The sequence below is a fragment of the Bos grunniens genome, chromosome 8 (assembly GCF_055505025.1).
Source record: "Bos grunniens cultivar Pamir isolate PY7600 chromosome 8, Bosgru_T2T1.0, whole genome shotgun sequence".
NCBI classification, from domain to species: Eukaryota; Metazoa; Chordata; class Mammalia; order Artiodactyla; family Bovidae; genus Bos; species Bos grunniens.
In genome coordinates this window covers 21718973-21741869 of record NC_141172.1, presented here as the reverse complement: position 1 = coordinate 21741869, position 22897 = coordinate 21718973, and the positions used below count along the sequence as shown (strand labels likewise).

Genomic DNA, 22897 nt, shown 5'->3' with positions numbered 1-22897 from the left:
TCCCGCGGTGGCTAGGAGACGGTTGCTGTGGGATGATGGGAGAGCGTTCGGCACAAAGTGGAGCACAGTGGCCGCGATGAGACGACTGGCTTTACCAGGATTGGGGGGCGGAGTGGGGGCCGGGATGGACGGTCGAATCCCGCGGTGGATCCGACACTCTTCGCTGTGGGACTATGGGAGGGAGTTCGGAACAAAATGAAACACAGTGGCCGCAATGACAGTATCGCCTATCGCGGGCGATTCCCGCGGTGTCGATGAGGCTATTTGCTGTTGAGGTCAAATATGCACCCGGCGGTGGGGATGAGACCTTGGGTGATCTGAGCATGGTGATCTGAGCAGTTTGAAGAAAAGTGAACCACCGCGGTGGCGATGGGACTATTGGCGATGGGAAGGCAGGACAGCAATGATGTGCACAAAGGGGAAACCGGCGGCGGCAGTGAGCCTCTAGGCGATGGGACCACGGGCGGACGTTGGGCATAAAGGGGAAACTGGTGGTGGCTTTGAGAAGAGTGGACGAACGCGTTGCGGACAAAGTGAAAGCCAGCATCGGCGATGAGACGCTGTCTCATCGTATAGACGTATCGGCACAGACGGTGTCTACCGGGACTGTGCGAGGGCGTTGCTCAGGTTGGGGAGCCTGGAGCTGGCCAGGAGACTATTCCCGATGGCACGATGGGACGGCGTTCTGCACAAAGTGAAACAGGACGGTGGGATGAGCCCTTGGGCGATGTCCTTGGAGTTGAAGTGCAACACCGCTTTGCCGATGAGCCTAACTATCGGCGCTGGGACCATGGGAGGTCGTTGGGCAAAAAGGGGAAGTCGGCGGTGGCTAGAAGTCTTGGTTTCCAGAGGATAGATTGCGTTGCGGACAAAACGAAAGCCAGCACCGGCGTTGAGATAGACAGCTTGGAGACTACTGGCTTTGGGACGATGCCTACTGGCGGTGAGACCTTGTCGGAACGTTGCAGACGGAAGAGAACCCGGCGGTGGCTAGCAGAGTATTGCCTAGGGCACGATGGGAAGGCGTTGCGAACGGAGTGCATTTCGGCCCTGCAGTAGGGATGAGACCGGACAAACGGGGACCCTGAGGTGGCGGTTGAACTACCGATGTTTGCGCTGAGAAGTCGGAGGGCTTGCGGCGAGTGTAAAACAGCGGAGGCGATGAGAATATTGGCGATAGGACGCTGGGGTAGAGTCCTGCACCACGTGAAACCCGGCGGGGCTGCGGGGTGGGGGTGGGGGAGGCTGTTGCCCATAAGACGACTGGAAAGTGTTGCGGACAGAGTGAAAGCCGACGAGGAGACGGGAGGCTGTGGGGCAGCGGGGGCGGCGCGGCGCTCGCTTTAGATGCGGCGGTGGCTGAGATTATTCGCTGTCGGACGATGGGCGGGCTTGGCGCTCAAAGTGAAGCACAGCGGAAGCGGGGAGACCATCGTCTATGGGGTGATGGGAGGGAGTTTCTCATACAGGGGAGCCCTGCTCGGCTTTGAGACGCTGAGTCCGCGTTGCGGACAAAGTGAAACGTGACGGTGGCGAAAAACTACTGGTGGTGGTGGGACGATTGGACAGCTTTGCGACAGAGTTAAACCCGACGGAGCGATGAGACTACCCGACGACGAATGAGTGTGGTCCACACAGGGGAACCTGGACGTGGCGATAATAGAATATTTTCATAATAAAATATACTTATTTTAAATGAAATATTTCACTTTTCCAATTTTATAATAAATTTATAGAAGGTATTTTAAATCTTAAGCATAGAATATTAAAGTATATTTGTATATAGCTGTAGCAATTTGTTAAACTTTATTAAAACTATATTTCTGTGTACCAAAACAAGTATTTAATATCGTTTTACTTTTCTATCTTTTACGAATATAAACTTAATATTTTCAAGATGACTTTTCCCTTATTTTTAATTGCGTGAATTAGCATGTTTGACAGTTTCTAACGACCCCCAAGACAGTCTTAAGTAATTTTTGACTCATGTTCCTGAAACCTCTTTGTGAGGACTACGTTGTTGGAAATAAGGGGTTGGAGTGTACAAGCAACTGAGGACATTTAGAAGGTCCGAATTTTTCATTTACTTTAGTAAGAATTTTATAAGTTAAGTGGAATTTGCCCAGATTTTGTTGGCATAAAGAAGGCTTACTTTGTAAGACTCTCACATGTTAAGTGGTGTACATTTTCCCCGAAGTGAAAAAAAGAAAAGGCAACCCCCCCCCCCACATCATATAGAGGGGCCCTACAGCATGAGCTGTCTGGTACCTTTAAAGAAGTGACCCAGAGAAGCGCAGGTAGACTGTATGGGTACATGGAGGGCATGCATAGAACTTGGACATTCCCCACGGCTTCCTTGTATTTTAAATTCCTCAAAGGCAGGGCCAGAAACTCTACTACTCTGCAGGCTTGTTTTGCAATGAATGTCTCCAAGGTGCTCTGCAATTTTTAATGTGTGTTGTCACATAAATCAAGTTGAGATTGAAACCGCCACGTTGACTTTTGTTTCATAAATAATTTATTTCTCACATAAAAGTTTAAATAAATGAATAACGCATAAATCAATTTAAAAATAGCTTAGTCTTTAATGTCCATTGAAATCCAGTGCATTGCACTGTCAGTTACTTTAAGAGCCTCTGCTGGCTGAAGCATCTCAGCTCAAAGTCACATTGTCCCTTCCCAGAGCCACAGGTGGGAGGTGTTCAGTCACGGAGGGAAGCTGTTAGTCTCATCAGGAAAGAAAAGTTCGTGAGTATTTGCACTCGCACGACTGTCCAGGCACACCTGTTGTACTCCTTGGACTCCAGGTACTGCACGAGGTTGAAGTAATACTTCTTCAGGTGAAGAACGGTTGTGTCCCCCATGGTGAAGTTTTGCTCCTGCATTATTTCCTTCTGGATTGGCTGCAGACGATTCATCTGCCCATAGAGTTCCACAAGGAGGTCCTCAATGATGGTCTCAGACCAGCCAGTGCTGGAGAAGTCTCTGGTGAGAATATTGAAGATCTGCTGGAGCATCTCATAGATGACCAATATGGCATCTTCCTTCCGGAACTGCTGTGCTTGGTTCATCTCCTCAGGGACCTGGAAGTCCATCCTGGCCTCGAGGCAATGTTGAGGCGTTGAAGGTAACTGCCCCAGGAGTTTCTGACACACCTCAGCGCTCCGCCTTTGCTGGAATCGGAGCAAGCTGTAGCTCCTGGAAAGAGCTGTGGTGGAGAAACACAGCAGGAGAACCATCGGGAGGAGGCACCGGTAGGTCATGATGAAAACAGGCACAGGGCTGCCCGTTCTGCTAGTAGATGCTGACGCTGAGTCTTCAAGGGCTTGCAGAGTGAATGGCCTTCCTCCTTGAGTGTGGGCTACTTATATAGGATGGCCCTCGGAGAGGAATTTCCCACTTTCAGTTCTCCCTTTCAGTTTTCCTTTGTCATTTAAATTATTCGTTGCCTCTATAACTTTGGCAGAAAGTGAAGAGGAACTAAATAAAGAGCCTCTTTATGCAAGAGGAGAGTGAAAAAGTTGGCTTCAAGCTCAACTTTCCGAGAACAAAGATCATGACATCATCCCTCCATGCCAAATATATGGGGAAACAGTTGCAACAATGTCCGACTCTGTTTTGGGGGGCTCCAAAATCACTGCAGATGGTGATTGCAGCCATAAGATTAAAAGACGCTTACTCCTTGGAAGGAAAGTTATGACCAACCTATCCCGCGGTGGCTAGGAGACGGTTGCTGTGGGATGATGGGAGAGCGTTCGGCACAAAGTGGAGCACAGTGGCCGCGATGAGACGACTGGCTTTACCAGGATTGGGGGGCGGAGTGGGGGCCGGGATGGACGGTCGAATCCCGCGGTGGATCCGACACTCTTCGCTGTGGGACTATGGGAGGGAGTTCGGAACAAAATGAAACACAGTGGCCGCAATGACAGTATCGCCTATCGCGGGCGATTCCCGCGGTGTCGATGAGGCTATTTGCTGTTGAGGTCAAATATGCACCCGGCGGTGGGGATGAGACCTTGGGTGATCTGAGCATGGTGATCTGAGCAGTTTGAAGAAAAGTGAACCACCGCGGTGGCGATGGGACTATTGGCGATGGGAAGGCAGGACAGCAATGATGTGCACAAAGGGGAAACCGGCGGCGGCAGTGAGCCTCTAGGCGATGGGACCACGGGCGGACGTTGGGCATAAAGGGGAAACTGGTGGTGGCTTTGAGAAGAGTGGACGAACGCGTTGCGGACAAAGTGAAAGCCAGCATCGGCGATGAGACGCTGTCTCATCGTATAGACGTATCGGCACAGACGGTGTCTACCGGGACTGTGCGAGGGCGTTGCTCAGGTTGGGGAGCCTGGAGCTGGCCAGGAGACTATTCCCGATGGCACGATGGGACGGCGTTCTGCACAAAGTGAAACAGGACGGTGGGATGAGCCCTTGGGCGATGTCCTTGGAGTTGAAGTGCAACACCGCTTTGCCGATGAGCCTAACTATCGGCGCTGGGACCATGGGAGGTCGTTGGGCAAAAAGGGGAAGTCGGCGGTGGCTAGAAGTCTTGGTTTCCAGAGGATAGATTGCGTTGCGGACAAAACGAAAGCCAGCACCGGCGTTGAGATAGACAGCTTGGAGACTACTGGCTTTGGGACGATGCCTACTGGCGGTGAGACCTTGTCGGAACGTTGCAGACGGAAGAGAACCCGGCGGTGGCTAGCAGAGTATTGCCTAGGGCACGATGGGAAGGCGTTGCGAACGGAGTGCATTTCGGCCCTGCAGTAGGGATGAGACCGGACAAACGGGGACCCTGAGGTGGCGGTTGAACTACCGATGTTTGCGCTGAGAAGTCGGAGGGCTTGCGGCGAGTGTAAAACAGCGGAGGCGATGAGAATATTGGCGATAGGACGCTGGGGTAGAGTCCTGCACCACGTGAAACCCGGCGGGGCTGCGGGGTGGGGGTGGGGGAGGCTGTTGCCCATAAGACGACTGGAAAGTGTTGCGGACAGAGTGAAAGCCGACGAGGAGACGGGAGGCTGTGGGGCAGCGGGGGCGGCGCGGCGCTCGCTTTAGATGCGGCGGTGGCTGAGATTATTCGCTGTCGGACGATGGGCGGGCTTGGCGCTCAAAGTGAAGCACAGCGGAAGCGGGGAGACCATCGTCTATGGGGTGATGGGAGGGAGTTTCTCATACAGGGGAGCCCTGCTCGGCTTTGAGACGCTGAGTCCGCGTTGCGGACAAAGTGAAACGTGACGGTGGCGAAAAACTACTGGTGGTGGTGGGACGATTGGACAGCTTTGCGACAGAGTTAAACCCGACGGAGCGATGAGACTACCCGACGACGAATGAGTGTGGTCCACACAGGGGAACCTGGACGTGGCGATAATAGAATATTTTCATAATAAAATATACTTATTTTAAATGAAATATTTCACTTTTCCAATTTTATAATAAATTTATAGAAGGTATTTTAAATCTTAAGCATAGAATATTAAAGTATATTTGTATATAGCTGTAGCAATTTGTTAAACTTTATTAAAACTATATTTCTGTGTACCAAAACAAGTATTTAATATCGTTTTACTTTTCTATCTTTTACGAATATAAACTTAATATTTTCAAGATGACTTTTCCCTTATTTTTAATTGCGTGAATTAGCATGTTTGACAGTTTCTAACGACCCCCAAGACAGTCTTAAGTAATTTTTGACTCATGTTCCTGAAACCTCTTTGTGAGGACTACGTTGTTGGAAATAAGGGGTTGGAGTGTACAAGCAACTGAGGACATTTAGAAGGTCCGAATTTTTCATTTACTTTAGTAAGAATTTTATAAGTTAAGTGGAATTTGCCCAGATTTTGTTGGCATAAAGAAGGCTTACTTTGTAAGACTCTCACATGTTAAGTGGTGTACATTTTCCCCGAAGTGAAAAAAAGAAAAGGCAACCCCCCCCCCCCCCACATCATATAGAGGGGCCCTACAGCATGAGCTGTCTGGTACCTTTAAAGAAGTGACCCAGAGAAGCGCAGGTAGACTGTATGGGTACATGGAGGGCATGCATAGAACTTGGACATTCCCCACGGCTTCCTTGTATTTTAAATTCCTCAAAGGCAGGGCCAGAAACTCTACTACTCTGCAGGCTTGTTTTGCAATGAATGTCTCCAAGGTGCTCTGCAATTTTTAATGTGTGTTGTCACATAAATCAAGTTGAGATTGAAACCGCCACGTTGACTTTTGTTTCATAAATAATTTATTTCTCACATAAAAGTTTAAATAAATGAATAACGCATAAATCAATTTAAAAATAGCTTAGTCTTTAATGTCCATTGAAATCCAGTGCATTGCACTGTCAGTTACTTTAAGAGCCTCTGCTGGCTGAAGCATCTCAGCTCAAAGTCACATTGTCCCTTCCCAGAGCCACAGGTGGGAGGTGTTCAGTCACGGAGGGAAGCTGTTAGTCTCATCAGGAAAGAAAAGTTCGTGAGTATTTGCACTCGCACGACTGTCCAGGCACACCTGTTGTACTCCTTGGACTCCAGGTACTGCACGAGGTTGAAGTAATACTTCTTCAGGTGAAGAACGGTTGTGTCCCCCATGGTGAAGTTTTGCTCCTGCATTATTTCCTTCTGGATTGGCTGCAGACGATTCATCTGCCCATAGAGTTCCACAAGGAGGTCCTCAATGATGGTCTCAGACCAGCCAGTGCTGGAGAAGTCTCTGGTGAGAATATTGAAGATCTGCTGGAGCATCTCATAGATGACCAATATGGCATCTTCCTTCCGGAACTGCTGTGCTTGGTTCATCTCCTCAGGGACCTGGAAGTCCATCCTGGCCTCGAGGCAATGTTGAGGCGTTGAAGGTAACTGCCCCAGGAGTTTCTGACACACCTCAGCGCTCCGCCTTTGCTGGAATCGGAGCAAGCTGTAGCTCCTGGAAAGAGCTGTGGTGGAGAAACACAGCAGGAGAACCATCGGGAGGAGGCACCGGTAGGTCATGATGAAAACAGGCACAGGGCTGCCCGTTCTGCTAGTAGATGCTGACGCTGAGTCTTCAAGGGCTTGCAGAGTGAATGGCCTTCCTCCTTGAGTGTGGGCTACTTATATAGGATGGCCCTCGGAGAGGAATTTCCCACTTTCAGTTCTCCCTTTCAGTTTTCCTTTGTCATTTAAATTATTCGTTGCCTCTATAACTTTGGCAGAAAGTGAAGAGGAACTAAATAAAGAGCCTCTTTATGCAAGAGGAGAGTGAAAAAGTTGGCTTCAAGCTCAACTTTCCGAGAACAAAGATCATGACATCATCCCTCCATGCCAAATATATGGGGAAACAGTTGCAACAATGTCCGACTCTGTTTTGGGGGGCTCCAAAATCACTGCAGATGGTGATTGCAGCCATAAGATTAAAAGACGCTTACTCCTTGGAAGGAAAGTTATGACCAACCTATCCCGCGGTGGCTAGGAGACGGTTGCTGTGGGATGATGGGAGAGCGTTCGGCACAAAGTGGAGCACAGTGGCCGCGATGAGACGACTGGCTTTACCAGGATTGGGGGGCGGAGTGGGGGCCGGGATGGACGGTCGAATCCCGCGGTGGATCCGACACTCTTCGCTGTGGGACTATGGGAGGGAGTTCGGAACAAAATGAAACACAGTGGCCGCAATGACAGTATCGCCTATCGCGGGCGATTCCCGCGGTGTCGATGAGGCTATTTGCTGTTGAGGTCAAATATGCACCCGGCGGTGGGGATGAGACCTTGGGTGATCTGAGCATGGTGATCTGAGCAGTTTGAAGAAAAGTGAACCACCGCGGTGGCGATGGGACTATTGGCGATGGGAAGGCAGGACAGCAATGATGTGCACAAAGGGGAAACCGGCGGCGGCAGTGAGCCTCTAGGCGATGGGACCACGGGCGGACGTTGGGCATAAAGGGGAAACTGGTGGTGGCTTTGAGAAGAGTGGACGAACGCGTTGCGGACAAAGTGAAAGCCAGCATCGGCGATGAGACGCTGTCTCATCGTATAGACGTATCGGCACAGACGGTGTCTACCGGGACTGTGCGAGGGCGTTGCTCAGGTTGGGGAGCCTGGAGCTGGCCAGGAGACTATTCCCGATGGCACGATGGGACGGCGTTCTGCACAAAGTGAAACAGGACGGTGGGATGAGCCCTTGGGCGATGTCCTTGGAGTTGAAGTGCAACACCGCTTTGCCGATGAGCCTAACTATCGGCGCTGGGACCATGGGAGGTCGTTGGGCAAAAAGGGGAAGTCGGCGGTGGCTAGAAGTCTTGGTTTCCAGAGGATAGATTGCGTTGCGGACAAAACGAAAGCCAGCACCGGCGTTGAGATAGACAGCTTGGAGACTACTGGCTTTGGGACGATGCCTACTGGCGGTGAGACCTTGTCGGAACGTTGCAGACGGAAGAGAACCCGGCGGTGGCTAGCAGAGTATTGCCTAGGGCACGATGGGAAGGCGTTGCGAACGGAGTGCATTTCGGCCCTGCAGTAGGGATGAGACCGGACAAACGGGGACCCTGAGGTGGCGGTTGAACTACCGATGTTTGCGCTGAGAAGTCGGAGGGCTTGCGGCGAGTGTAAAACAGCGGAGGCGATGAGAATATTGGCGATAGGACGCTGGGGTAGAGTCCTGCACCACGTGAAACCCGGCGGGGCTGCGGGGTGGGGGTGGGGGAGGCTGTTGCCCATAAGACGACTGGAAAGTGTTGCGGACAGAGTGAAAGCCGACGAGGAGACGGGAGGCTGTGGGGCAGCGGGGGCGGCGCGGCGCTCGCTTTAGATGCGGCGGTGGCTGAGATTATTCGCTGTCGGACGATGGGCGGGCTTGGCGCTCAAAGTGAAGCACAGCGGAAGCGGGGAGACCATCGTCTATGGGGTGATGGGAGGGAGTTTCTCATACAGGGGAGCCCTGCTCGGCTTTGAGACGCTGAGTCCGCGTTGCGGACAAAGTGAAACGTGACGGTGGCGAAAAACTACTGGTGGTGGTGGGACGATTGGACAGCTTTGCGACAGAGTTAAACCCGACGGAGCGATGAGACTACCCGACGACGAATGAGTGTGGTCCACACAGGGGAACCTGGACGTGGCGATAATAGAATATTTTCATAATAAAATATACTTATTTTAAATGAAATATTTCACTTTTCCAATTTTATAATAAATTTATAGAAGGTATTTTAAATCTTAAGCATAGAATATTAAAGTATATTTGTATATAGCTGTAGCAATTTGTTAAACTTTATTAAAACTATATTTCTGTGTACCAAAACAAGTATTTAATATCGTTTTACTTTTCTATCTTTTACGAATATAAACTTAATATTTTCAAGATGACTTTTCCCTTATTTTTAATTGCGTGAATTAGCATGTTTGACAGTTTCTAACGACCCCCAAGACAGTCTTAAGTAATTTTTGACTCATGTTCCTGAAACCTCTTTGTGAGGACTACGTTGTTGGAAATAAGGGGTTGGAGTGTACAAGCAACTGAGGACATTTAGAAGGTCCGAATTTTTCATTTACTTTAGTAAGAATTTTATAAGTTAAGTGGAATTTGCCCAGATTTTGTTGGCATAAAGAAGGCTTACTTTGTAAGACTCTCACATGTTAAGTGGTGTACATTTTCCCCGAAGTGAAAAAAAGAAAAGGCAACCCCCCCCCCCCCCACATCATATAGAGGGGCCCTACAGCATGAGCTGTCTGGTACCTTTAAAGAAGTGACCCAGAGAAGCGCAGGTAGACTGTATGGGTACATGGAGGGCATGCATAGAACTTGGACATTCCCCACGGCTTCCTTGTATTTTAAATTCCTCAAAGGCAGGGCCAGAAACTCTACTACTCTGCAGGCTTGTTTTGCAATGAATGTCTCCAAGGTGCTCTGCAATTTTTAATGTGTGTTGTCACATAAATCAAGTTGAGATTGAAACCGCCACGTTGACTTTTGTTTCATAAATAATTTATTTCTCACATAAAAGTTTAAATAAATGAATAACGCATAAATCAATTTAAAAATAGCTTAGTCTTTAATGTCCATTGAAATCCAGTGCATTGCACTGTCAGTTACTTTAAGAGCCTCTGCTGGCTGAAGCATCTCAGCTCAAAGTCACATTGTCCCTTCCCAGAGCCACAGGTGGGAGGTGTTCAGTCACGGAGGGAAGCTGTTAGTCTCATCAGGAAAGAAAAGTTCGTGAGTATTTGCACTCGCACGACTGTCCAGGCACACCTGTTGTACTCCTTGGACTCCAGGTACTGCACGAGGTTGAAGTAATACTTCTTCAGGTGAAGAACGGTTGTGTCCCCCATGGTGAAGTTTTGCTCCTGCATTATTTCCTTCTGGATTGGCTGCAGACGATTCATCTGCCCATAGAGTTCCACAAGGAGGTCCTCAATGATGGTCTCAGACCAGCCAGTGCTGGAGAAGTCTCTGGTGAGAATATTGAAGATCTGCTGGAGCATCTCATAGATGACCAATATGGCATCTTCCTTCCGGAACTGCTGTGCTTGGTTCATCTCCTCAGGGACCTGGAAGTCCATCCTGGCCTCGAGGCAATGTTGAGGCGTTGAAGGTAACTGCCCCAGGAGTTTCTGACACACCTCAGCGCTCCGCCTTTGCTGGAATCGGAGCAAGCTGTAGCTCCTGGAAAGAGCTGTGGTGGAGAAACACAGCAGGAGAACCATCGGGAGGAGGCACCGGTAGGTCATGATGAAAACAGGCACAGGGCTGCCCGTTCTGCTAGTAGATGCTGACGCTGAGTCTTCAAGGGCTTGCAGAGTGAATGGCCTTCCTCCTTGAGTGTGGGCTACTTATATAGGATGGCCCTCGGAGAGGAATTTCCCACTTTCAGTTCTCCCTTTCAGTTTTCCTTTGTCATTTAAATTATTCGTTGCCTCTATAACTTTGGCAGAAAGTGAAGAGGAACTAAATAAAGAGCCTCTTTATGCAAGAGGAGAGTGAAAAAGTTGGCTTCAAGCTCAACTTTCCGAGAACAAAGATCATGACATCATCCCTCCATGCCAAATATATGGGGAAACAGTTGCAACAATGTCCGACTCTGTTTTGGGGGGCTCCAAAATCACTGCAGATGGTGATTGCAGCCATAAGATTAAAAGACGCTTACTCCTTGGAAGGAAAGTTATGACCAACCTATCCCGCGGTGGCTAGGAGACGGTTGCTGTGGGATGATGGGAGAGCGTTCGGCACAAAGTGGAGCACAGTGGCCGCGATGAGACGACTGGCTTTACCAGGATTGGGGGGCGGAGTGGGGGCCGGGATGGACGGTCGAATCCCGCGGTGGATCCGACACTCTTCGCTGTGGGACTATGGGAGGGAGTTCGGAACAAAATGAAACACAGTGGCCGCAATGACAGTATCGCCTATCGCGGGCGATTCCCGCGGTGTCGATGAGGCTATTTGCTGTTGAGGTCAAATATGCACCCGGCGGTGGGGATGAGACCTTGGGTGATCTGAGCATGGTGATCTGAGCAGTTTGAAGAAAAGTGAACCACCGCGGTGGCGATGGGACTATTGGCGATGGGAAGGCAGGACAGCAATGATGTGCACAAAGGGGAAACCGGCGGCGGCAGTGAGCCTCTAGGCGATGGGACCACGGGCGGACGTTGGGCATAAAGGGGAAACTGGTGGTGGCTTTGAGAAGAGTGGACGAACGCGTTGCGGACAAAGTGAAAGCCAGCATCGGCGATGAGACGCTGTCTCATCGTATAGACGTATCGGCACAGACGGTGTCTACCGGGACTGTGCGAGGGCGTTGCTCAGGTTGGGGAGCCTGGAGCTGGCCAGGAGACTATTCCCGATGGCACGATGGGACGGCGTTCTGCACAAAGTGAAACAGGACGGTGGGATGAGCCCTTGGGCGATGTCCTTGGAGTTGAAGTGCAACACCGCTTTGCCGATGAGCCTAACTATCGGCGCTGGGACCATGGGAGGTCGTTGGGCAAAAAGGGGAAGTCGGCGGTGGCTAGAAGTCTTGGTTTCCAGAGGATAGATTGCGTTGCGGACAAAACGAAAGCCAGCACCGGCGTTGAGATAGACAGCTTGGAGACTACTGGCTTTGGGACGATGCCTACTGGCGGTGAGACCTTGTCGGAACGTTGCAGACGGAAGAGAACCCGGCGGTGGCTAGCAGAGTATTGCCTAGGGCACGATGGGAAGGCGTTGCGAACGGAGTGCATTTCGGCCCTGCAGTAGGGATGAGACCGGACAAACGGGGACCCTGAGGTGGCGGTTGAACTACCGATGTTTGCGCTGAGAAGTCGGAGGGCTTGCGGCGAGTGTAAAACAGCGGAGGCGATGAGAATATTGGCGATAGGACGCTGGGGTAGAGTCCTGCACCACGTGAAACCCGGCGGGGCTGCGGGGTGGGGGTGGGGGAGGCTGTTGCCCATAAGACGACTGGAAAGTGTTGCGGACAGAGTGAAAGCCGACGAGGAGACGGGAGGCTGTGGGGCAGCGGGGGCGGCGCGGCGCTCGCTTTAGATGCGGCGGTGGCTGAGATTATTCGCTGTCGGACGATGGGCGGGCTTGGCGCTCAAAGTGAAGCACAGCGGAAGCGGGGAGACCATCGTCTATGGGGTGATGGGAGGGAGTTTCTCATACAGGGGAGCCCTGCTCGGCTTTGAGACGCTGAGTCCGCGTTGCGGACAAAGTGAAACGTGACGGTGGCGAAAAACTACTGGTGGTGGTGGGACGATTGGACAGCTTTGCGACAGAGTTAAACCCGACGGAGCGATGAGACTACCCGACGACGAATGAGTGTGGTCCACACAGGGGAACCTGGACGTGGCGATAATAGAATATTTTCATAATAAAATATACTTATTTTAAATGAAATATTTCACTTTTCCAATTTTATAATAAATTTATAGAAGGTATTTTAAATCTTAAGCATAGAATATTAAAGTATATTTGTATATAGCTGTAGCAATTTGTTAAACTTTATTAAAACTATATTTCTGTGTACCAAAACAAGTATTTAATATCGTTTTACTTTTCTATCTTTTACGAATATAAACTTAATATTTTCAAGATGACTTTTCCCTTATTTTTAATTGCGTGAATTAGCATGTTTGACAGTTTCTAACGACCCCCAAGACAGTCTTAAGTAATTTTTGACTCATGTTCCTGAAACCTCTTTGTGAGGACTACGTTGTTGGAAATAAGGGGTTGGAGTGTACAAGCAACTGAGGACATTTAGAAGGTCCGAATTTTTCATTTACTTTAGTAAGAATTTTATAAGTTAAGTGGAATTTGCCCAGATTTTGTTGGCATAAAGAAGGCTTACTTTGTAAGACTCTCACATGTTAAGTGGTGTACATTTTCCCCGAAGTGAAAAAAAGAAAAGGCAACCCCCCCCCCCCACATCATATAGAGGGGCCCTACAGCATGAGCTGTCTGGTACCTTTAAAGAAGTGACCCAGAGAAGCGCAGGTAGACTGTATGGGTACATGGAGGGCATGCATAGAACTTGGACATTCCCCACGGCTTCCTTGTATTTTAAATTCCTCAAAGGCAGGGCCAGAAACTCTACTACTCTGCAGGCTTGTTTTGCAATGAATGTCTCCAAGGTGCTCTGCAATTTTTAATGTGTGTTGTCACATAAATCAAGTTGAGATTGAAACCGCCACGTTGACTTTTGTTTCATAAATAATTTATTTCTCACATAAAAGTTTAAATAAATGAATAACGCATAAATCAATTTAAAAATAGCTTAGTCTTTAATGTCCATTGAAATCCAGTGCATTGCACTGTCAGTTACTTTAAGAGCCTCTATATCTTTGGCAGAAAGTAAAGAGGAACTAAATAAAGAGCCTCTTTATGCAAGAGGAGAGTGAAAAAGTTGGCTTCAAGCTCAACTTTCAGAGAACAAAGATCATGGCATCATCCCTCCATGGCAAATATATGGGGAAACAGTTCCAACAGTGTCCGACTTTATTTTGGGGGGCTCCAAAATCACTGCAGATGGTGATTTCAACCATAAAATTAAAAGACGCTTACTCCTTGGAAGGAAAGTTGTGACCAACCTAGATAGCATATTCAAAAGCAGAGACATTACTTTGCCAACAAAGGTCCCTCTAGTCAAGACTAGGGTTTTTCCAGCTGTTATGTATGGATGTGATTTGCATCATAAAGAAAGCTGAGCACCCAAGAATTGATGTTTTTGAACTGTGGTACTGAAGAAGAGCTTTGAGAGTCCTTTGGACTGCAAGGAGATCAAACCAGTCTAAAGGAGATCAACCCTGAATATGCATTGAAAGCACTGGTGCTGAAGCTGCTGCTCTAATACTTTTGCCACCTGCTGAGAAGAAACTGACCCTTTGAAAATGACCCTGATGCTGTGGAAGGTTGAGGGCAGGAGAAGGGGCAACAGAGGATGAGATGGTTGCCTGGCATCACTGACTCAATGAACATGAGTTTGAGCAAACTTGGGAGATAGTGAAGGACAGGGAAGCCTGGCATGCTACAGTTCATGGGGTCATACACAGTCAGATATAACTAAGCACCTGAACAAAAATATATACACATATATAAATACACACACACTTGTACAATATACATTAAATAAGTACACACGTGTGTTGCTACTTTAACATAAAAGGGTGAACAGCAAATGTTTACTTGAATTGCTATCTTATCCTCTGTTATTTATTCTCCTGCACCATAAATGTTACCTCATCAGCAGGATAGCAGGAAGACTAATTAAGTGACTGGTAGTGTTATTAATAGACTAAGCATAGTAATGTGTCAAACATTTTATATAGTGTTTCATCAATTGCAATTAATTTTATCTCTTAACTCTTTGTGGATACAACAATTTGTTTTTGTTTTTGTCCTCCCACACAGCATGTGTGAGATAGTTTTTGAAGCTCATTTTTAGGAAGACTGTCTTCAACTTTCCATTTCCAATATTTAGAAGATCAGGATGAGGCTCTTGGACCTGGACCCAAATGGAAGACTCACTCATCACGTTTTCTTCAGTCATCCTCAAGTAGTTGCAAGGAACTGCCTGATTCTTCTTCTCTTGTCTCCCTCAGGTAAGTAAGGAAACAGCCTGTAATGTGTCTACACTGTGGATATTTTCCTGTAGGCAATGCCTTTGGGAATCAGCTTGAAAATTTCTTTCAAACAGTGGATGATACTGTGAACTATGACTGGCATTCTTGTCGTTCTCCCCAAAGCTGAACTTGGAGAAAAAGCATTTGGGTCAGATTGTATTTTAACGAAGTGTGTGCAAGCAAGAACAATACTTGTTCCCCTTGACTCCTACCAGAACTTCATTTGAACAAATAGTGAAAACGTGAAATGTGGTCTCATGCCGTGTCAAGTACAAACTAGCAGGTGCCATTGGCACTTGCCATCTACCTACAAGGATTCAATCGTGTTCTTGCAGCTGCTGATTTTTAACACCCCTGGAAAGGAATATAAGGTGGAAAGCAGAAGTGAGGCATGCTGTGTGCAGCGAAAACTGGCAGAACAAGTCTTTAGAAGGTTAGCTATCTTCAGGAGCCCATTTTAAGAACTCAGTTGTTCTATCTCCTCATTATCTAGAAAGCAGGAACATCCTTCATGGTGATGACTGCTTCTTGTGACTCCAAGAAACCTCCCCGACACTGGCAGTAAACTTCCACAAAAAACAGGCACATGAGTACATGTATTACCCCTTCACCAAAATCACATATATCCCTCTGTGTGTCTTTGGAACAGCTTCTCAGAACTATCTGATGTGCTGTCTCCTGGGCTGCAGTCCTCATTTTGCCCCCCAGACACTTAACTTTCAACTATCATGTTGTGCATTTTTGAAAGTCAGCACCCTGAACTTATCTCTTCATCCATTCATCACCCAATTGTTTCCCAACTTGCTTGCAATGAGATTCCCATGAGGACAAATCCAGGCCATGGAACATGAGAGGAAGTGCTCTCACCCTGTATAGTCCTGGCCCTTGGAAACATTCCCTGTGAGCCACCAGACTTCATCCCTTTACTGCCGGGTGTACTAGATCCAAGCACCACAGACAACCTTGGAGTCACATATCGATGATGGAAAAAGCCACAAAACAGAAGGTACCCATGTCCCTGAATCACCCTTTGAATGCGAGCAAACCAGAAGATTCACCTGATCCGGAAGGCCTGTATTGTACTCTTCAGAGAAGGAAAGATAAGTTTCTATTATGATGAAAATCCGCTCAATTTATTCTTTATCTCTATAGCACCTAGACTTAACTGAAAAAGATCTCTAAGAACAGAGGATCCTGGAAACCTGTCCATGAGAAAGTAACACTGACCTCTCAGTATAGAAAATACCAGCCCCTCAGACATCAAGAGACCTTTTAAACGATGATCAAAAGATCTTTATACAAGAAAAGACATTCTGTTTTGCTGTCCACACCTGTTCCTGAAAAATCACGATTTTCATTTCAGTTTTCAGTGCCTGAGGCAGCATGAGTTGCAATTGCTTTGGAACAGGAAGCAAACAATAATGGAATTCATTAGCGAGTGTTACAAATATAGACATCTTTATTGTTGCCATTTCTTTGAGGATTCTTACATGAGGGAAAAGCACTTTTAATTTCCACTCTGACAGCCCCTCGGGCAAAGTGGCTGTATTCCAGCTCCCTGAGGTAGAGATGGATGCCATGAAAATACTCCCGGGCAGGAAGTCCCAATGAGAACAGCACAGAATGTCTCCTTGCATCTGCTCCAGTTGTTTCAGGCTCTGATCCATGCTACAGAGTAGCACGGCTATCCTCCGTGGTGAAGAGTTGGAAGCTCTGCTGGCGCCTCAGATAGTGGTTGCAGGATCCCCGAGTCATGTGCACTGGAGTGATCATCTCTCTTTTCCACGGAAATCTGAAGTCGGCTTTGTCCTTTATGCGCGACTGAGAGAGGATCCTTTGCATCTATTTCAAGTGTTTGAAGATTTCCTTGTTTTTCTGGCAGGGGCTACCAGGCAGGTTCCAAGGAAGAGAGCAGGCAGGGATGTAGCAGAGCATCACTCCTTCCACCAGTAAGTGGATGTGGGCCATAGAGAATGTCAGTGATTTGCAGACGACCGGGTGGTGGCGCGCGAGCACCGCGAAACGATGAGCAAAGAGCGCTGAGATGGAACCGCAGACCGCGAGCTTCTCCAGGCGACCGCGGAGTGCGAACGCTGTGGTTCGATCGTTTTTGCTTTCGAATCGTAGTCTTGGGAGATTTTGCAGTTGACTCTCGTGGGGCTGCTGGAGAGACAGGGCGCAAAGTTTCCACAGAGCTTTTTATAGGAGCACTGATTCAAGGGTGCGCATACCATTAGCCCTCTGATGGAAAAGGGCTGGTTTCCACTGTCCTGAGTAGGCAGCCAGAATATTGCATATTCGGAAAGATCGCCTGAGTAGTGGGCTTTCTTTCCACACGTCAACCCGAACTGGTCATATTTGAGGAAAAGAACCCCCAAGGCGGGGGTTCTGAGCGAGATGAGGCTGATTTTAATGATAGGGGCTCACTTCCGTCTCGATGTAGCCAAAGCTCAGAGAAAGGCACCGGGCAGCGGTGATGGAATTATTGGCGATGTGAAGATGGACAGCGTTGTGCCCAAAGTGAAACTAGAAGGCGAGCAAGAGACTACTGGTTGCAGGCTCATATGGGCCGTTGCTGACAAAGTGAAAAACGGTATCCGAGATGAGACAATTACCCGTGCAGCGTTGATGGGGGTTGGAGGGTGGGGGAGCGTGGTGAACACGCTGGAATCCCGCAGTGGCTAGGAGACGGTTGCTGTGGGATGATGGGAGAGCGTTCGGCACAAAGTGGAAGATAGTAGCCGCGATATGACTATTGGCTTTACCACTATTGGGGGTCGTAGTAGGGGCCGGGATGGATGGTCGAATCCTGGGGTGGATCCGAGACTATTCGCTGTGGGACTATGGGAGGGGGAGTTCGGAACAAAATGAAACACAGTGGCCGCAATGACAGTATCGCCTATGGGGCGATTCCCCGCGGTGGCGATGAGACTATTTGCTATGGAACAATGGCAAGAGTTGAGGTCAATTTAAACCCGGCGGTGGGGATGAGATCTTGGGTGATCTGAGTATAGGGCAACTTTGAAGAAAAGTGAAGCACCATGGTGGAGATGGATTTTTGGCGATGGGAAGGCAGGACAGCATTGTTGTGCACAAAGGGGAAACTGGCAGGGCCTGTGAGCCTCTAGGCGATGGGACCACGGGCGGACGTTGAGCATAAAGGGGAAACTGGTGGTGGCTTTGAGAAGAGTGGACGAAAGCATTGCGGACAAAGTGAAAGCCAGCATCGGCTATGAGACATTTGTCTACGGGGACTATGCGAGAGCGTTGCTCAGGTTGGGGAGCCTGGAGCTGGCCAGGAGACTATTCCCGATGGCACGATGGGAAGGCTTTCTGCACAAAGTGAAACAGGGCGGTGGGATGAGCCCTTGGGCGATGTCCTTGGAGTTGAAGTGCAACACCGCTTTGCCGATGAGCCTATCTATCGGCGCTGGGACCATGGGAGGTCGTTGGGCAAAAAGGGGAAGTCGGCGGTGGCAAAGAGTCTTGGTTTTCAGAGGATAGATAGCGTTGCGGACAAAACGAAAGCCAGCCTGGCGTTGAGATAGACAGCTTGGAGACTATTGCCTTTGGGACGATGCCTACAGGCGACAAGACCTTGTCAGAACACTGCAGACAGAAGCGAACCCGGCGGTGGCTAGCAGAGTATTGCCTATGGCACGATGGGAAGGCGCTGCGAAGAGAGTGCATTTCAGCCCTGCAGCGGGGATGAGATTGGACAAAGGAGGACCCTGAGATGGCGATGAAACTATCGTTGCGCTGAGAAGTCGGAGGGCTTGCGGCGAGTGTAAAACAGCGGAGGCGATGAGAATATTGGCGATAGGACGCTGGGGCAGAGTCCTGCACCACGTGAAATCCGGCGGAGGTGGGGTTGGGTGAGGCTGTTGCAGATAAGACAGTTGGAATGTGTCGACAGAGGGAAAGCCGACGTCGCGATGAGACGAGAGGCTGTCGGGCACTGGGGGCGCCGTTGCTCTCACTTTAGATGCTGCGGTGGCTAAAATTATTCGCTGTTGTAAAATGGGCGGGTTTGGTGCTCAAAGTGAAGCACAGCGGAAGCGATGAGACTATTGGCTATGGGGTGATGGGAGGGCGTTTCTCATACAGGGGAACCCAGCTTGGCTTTGGGACGCTGAGTCCGCGTTTCGGACAAAGTGAAACGTCACGGTGGCGAAAAACTACTGGTGGTGGGACGATTGGACAGCTTTGCGACAAAGTTAAACCCGGCGAAGGGATGAGACTGCCGGACGATGGATGGGTGTGGTCCACACAGGGGAACCTGGAAGTGGCGACGAGACTATTCGCTGTGGCAAGACGGAAAGGCGTTGGGCACAAAATGAAACACGGTGGCCGAGCTGAGGCTTTTGGCTTCGAGTTGATGGGACGGCTTTGCGGACAAAGTGAAAGCGCGCATAGGTGATGAGACAATCGTCTTGGGGTGGTGGCATCGCGATGTGGACCAAGAAAACCCGGCGGTGGGGGTGAGACTGTGAGAGATGGGACGATGGGAGGACCTTGAGCACAAAGCGGAGCCAGGTGGAGTCAGTGAGACTACAGGCTTGGAGCCATTTTGGACAACGTGAGAAACAGCCAAGGCGATGAGACTGGCTAGGGGACCCTGGGAGTGCGTTGCAGACAGAGGAGAACTCAGCGGCGGCCAGGGGACAAATAACCATGAGACGGTTTGGGGGACTTACTGGGGGTGAGACGGAACGCGGCCACCACCTGGGTCGGGGAGCAAAGAACTGTGCGCCCCTGGAATGCTCTGGAATTTTCAGGGTCTTTCAAGGATTCGGCCTTGAAGTGGGGGGAGTAAATGTTGAATAGCTGAAAACTAGGAATATTTTAAAAAGCACAGCAGTTTATTTTTATGAGTTAATTTTATATTGAATTATATACTTATTTTAAATTAAATATTTCATGTTTCCAATTTTATAATAAATTTATAGAAGGTATTTTAAATATTAAGTATAGAATATTAAAATATATTTTGTATATAACAGTAGCATTTTATTAAACTTTACTTCAACTATATTTTCTGTGTACCAAAACAAGTATTTAATATCGTTTTACTTTCTATCTTTAATGGATGTAAACTTAATATTTTCAAGATGACTTTTCACTTATTTTTAATTGCGTGAATTAGCATGTTTGACAGTTTCTAATGACCCCCAAGACAGTCTTAAGTAATTTTTGACTCATGTTCCTGAAACCTCTTTGTGAGGACTACGTTGTTGGAAATAAGGGTTGGAGTGTACAAGCAACTGAGGACATTTAGAAGGTCCGAATTTTTCATTTACTTTAGTAAGAATTTTATAAGTTAAGTGGAATTTGCCCAAATTTTGTTGGCATAAAGAAGGCTTACTTTGTAAGACTCTCAAATACATGGTGGTGTACATTGTCCCTTAATTGAAAAAAAAAAAAAAGCAAAAACCTCACATCATATAGAGGCCCTCTACAGGATCTGGTACATTTAGAGAAGTGAACAATACAAGCGCAGGTAGACTATATGGATACATGGAGAGCATGCATGTAACTTGGACATTCCACATGGCTTCCTTGTATTTTAAATTCCTCAAAGGCAGGGCCAGAAACTCTACCACTCTGCAGGCTTGTTTTGCAATGAATGTCTCCAAGGTGCTCTGCAATTTTTAATATGTGTTGTCACATAAATCAAGTTGAGATTGAAACTGCCGCATTGACTTTTGTTTCATAAATAATTTATTTCTCATATAAAAGTTTTAATAAATAGATAATGCATAAATCAATTTAAAAATAGCTTAGTCTTTAACTGTCCATTGAAACCCAGTGCATTGCATTGTCAGTTACTTCAAGAGCCTCTGCTGGCTGAAGAGTCTCACCTCAAAGTCACATTGTCCATTCCCAGAGCCACAGGTGGGAGATGTTCAGTCACGGAGGTAAGCTGTTAGGCTCTTCAGGAAAGAAAAGTTCGTGAGTATTTGCACTCGCACGACTGTCCAGGCACACCTGTTGTACTCCTTGGACTTCAGGTAGTACATGAGGTTGAGGTAATATTTCTTCAGGTGAAGAACGGTTGTGTTTCCCATAGTGAAGTTTTTCTTCTGCATTATTTCCTTCTGGATTGGCTGCAGACGATTCATCTGCCCATAGAGTTCCACAAGGAGGTCCTCGATGATGGTCTCAGACCAGCCAGTGCTGGAGAAATCTCTGGTGAGAATGCCAAAGATCTGCTGGAGCATCTCATACATGACCAATATGGCATCTTCCTTCTGGAACTGCTGTGCTTGCTTCATCTCCTCAGGCATCTGGAAATCCATCCTGGCCTCGAGGCAACGTTGAGGAGTTGAAGGTAACTGCCACAGGAGTTTCTGAGAGACCGCAGCACTCCGCCTTTCTTGCAATCCAAGCAAGCTGTAGCTCCTGGGAAGAGCTGTGGTGGAGAAACACAGCAGGAGAACCATCTGGAGGAGGCACCGGTGGGTCATGGTGAAATCAGGCACAGGGCTACCTGTTCTGCTAGTAGGTGCTGAAGCTGAGTCTTCAAGCGTTTGCAGAGTGAATGGCCTTCCTTCTTGAGTGTCGGCTACTTATACAGGATGGCCCTCCATTCTTCTTGAGAGGAATTTCCCACTTTCAGTTCTACTTTTTAGTTTTCCCGTGTCATTTAAAGGATTAGTTACCTCTAAAACTCTTTTTCTTTTAAGCTCCTTACTTTTCATACAGTCTGGAAGAATTTCTAATGTTTCTGTAGATTTTCAGTGAATTGCTAAATGCTAAAAAAAATCAATTTGAATTATAACAGGGTTCTTTCATTGGGAAAATATCTTTGTCTTTTCATATTATTAGATTCTGTGAAAGGATCTTTATTTCTAAGAGTTTATGATTTTAGAAAAATTTATTTTTTGTATCTAAAATAGAATGGTATAAGCTAAGTTGATCTGAAATATTTTGTAGGCCTCAACAATAAGCAGCAAGATATTGCATAACTTTATCAGCCAAAATTTATTGCTTTATTTGACAATCTCAAACTATTCCAAATATAACTAAAAAGTAAAGATTAAGGAATATCTCTATGCAGGCAAATGAATGTTATGCAGACCGTGCATAAAAGTCCATGATTTCTCTTATAGGGATCCTTTGTGACAATTGCTGAGGCCCGATGCATATTTATTTTGTACATACTTCAAATAATCTAAATATCTGATTTTGCACACTAGGGTAAGGATGCAGCAAGCAGGAAAATTCTTTGCTCCTCACTTTGTACCTTTAGAACTGCTTGTACATAAACTTTTCCTCATAATGAAAGAATATTCTGGGATAGGATTCTTAGGTATTTTCATAATTTAGTTTGAAAAAATTGAATAAATGTTATTGTAATTTTTACCCTTTATTTTCTCACATTTAAATTTTTTCTATAAGGAATTTATTTTTTGGTATTATAAGAAAATAAAAAGCACCTAGTTATATTCAAAAGCAGGGCATAAAATTGTAGATACAATGCAACTATGTAAGAGTATATCAGATCAGATCAGATCAGATCAGTCGCTCAGTCGTGTCCGACTCTTTGCGACCCCATGAATCGCAGCACGCCAGGCCTCCCTGTCCATCACCAGCTCCCGGAGTTCACTCAGACTCACGTCCATCGAGTCAGTGATGCCATCCAGCCATCTCATCCTCTGTCGTCCCCTTCTCCTCCTGCCCCCAATCCCTCCCAGCGTCAGAGTCTTTTCCAATGAGTCAACTCTTCTCATGAGGTGGCCAAAGTACTGGAGTTTCAGAGTATATAGGAAAAAAATAAACTAAAGGAAATATACTAACATTTTAATAGTAATTATGTTTGACTTGTGAAGCTAAACGGTGAT

The 22897-nt window shown here is 47.6% G+C and overlaps 4 protein-coding genes across 4 annotated transcripts; all 4 read right to left on the bottom strand.

Annotated features, from left to right (window-relative positions):
- Positions 1-2458: 2458 nt before the first annotated feature.
- LOC147366802 (interferon beta-3) lies at positions 2459-3600 on the bottom strand. The gene has a single exon (XM_086414303.1). The coding sequence runs from the start codon at positions 3261-3263 to the stop codon at positions 2703-2705; it is 561 nt and encodes a 186-aa protein (XP_086270429.1). The 5' UTR covers positions 3264-3600; the 3' UTR covers positions 2459-2702.
- A 2569-nt stretch (positions 3601-6169) lies between these two features.
- On the bottom strand, positions 6170-7311 carry LOC147366801 (interferon beta-3). The gene has a single exon (XM_086414302.1). The coding sequence runs from the start codon at positions 6972-6974 to the stop codon at positions 6414-6416; it is 561 nt and encodes a 186-aa protein (XP_086270428.1). The 5' UTR covers positions 6975-7311; the 3' UTR covers positions 6170-6413.
- A 2569-nt stretch (positions 7312-9880) lies between these two features.
- On the bottom strand, positions 9881-11022 carry LOC147366800 (interferon beta-3). The gene has a single exon (XM_086414304.1). It carries the CDS (start codon positions 10683-10685, stop codon positions 10125-10127), a length of 561 nt encoding a protein of 186 aa, XP_086270430.1. The 5' UTR covers positions 10686-11022; the 3' UTR covers positions 9881-10124.
- A 5472-nt stretch (positions 11023-16494) lies between these two features.
- Positions 16495-22302, bottom strand: LOC147366799 (interferon beta-2-like). The gene has a single exon (XM_086414301.1). The coding sequence runs from the start codon at positions 21518-21520 to the stop codon at positions 20960-20962; it is 561 nt and encodes a 186-aa protein (XP_086270427.1). The 5' UTR covers positions 21521-22302; the 3' UTR covers positions 16495-20959.
- Positions 22303-22897: the final 595 nt, after the last annotated feature.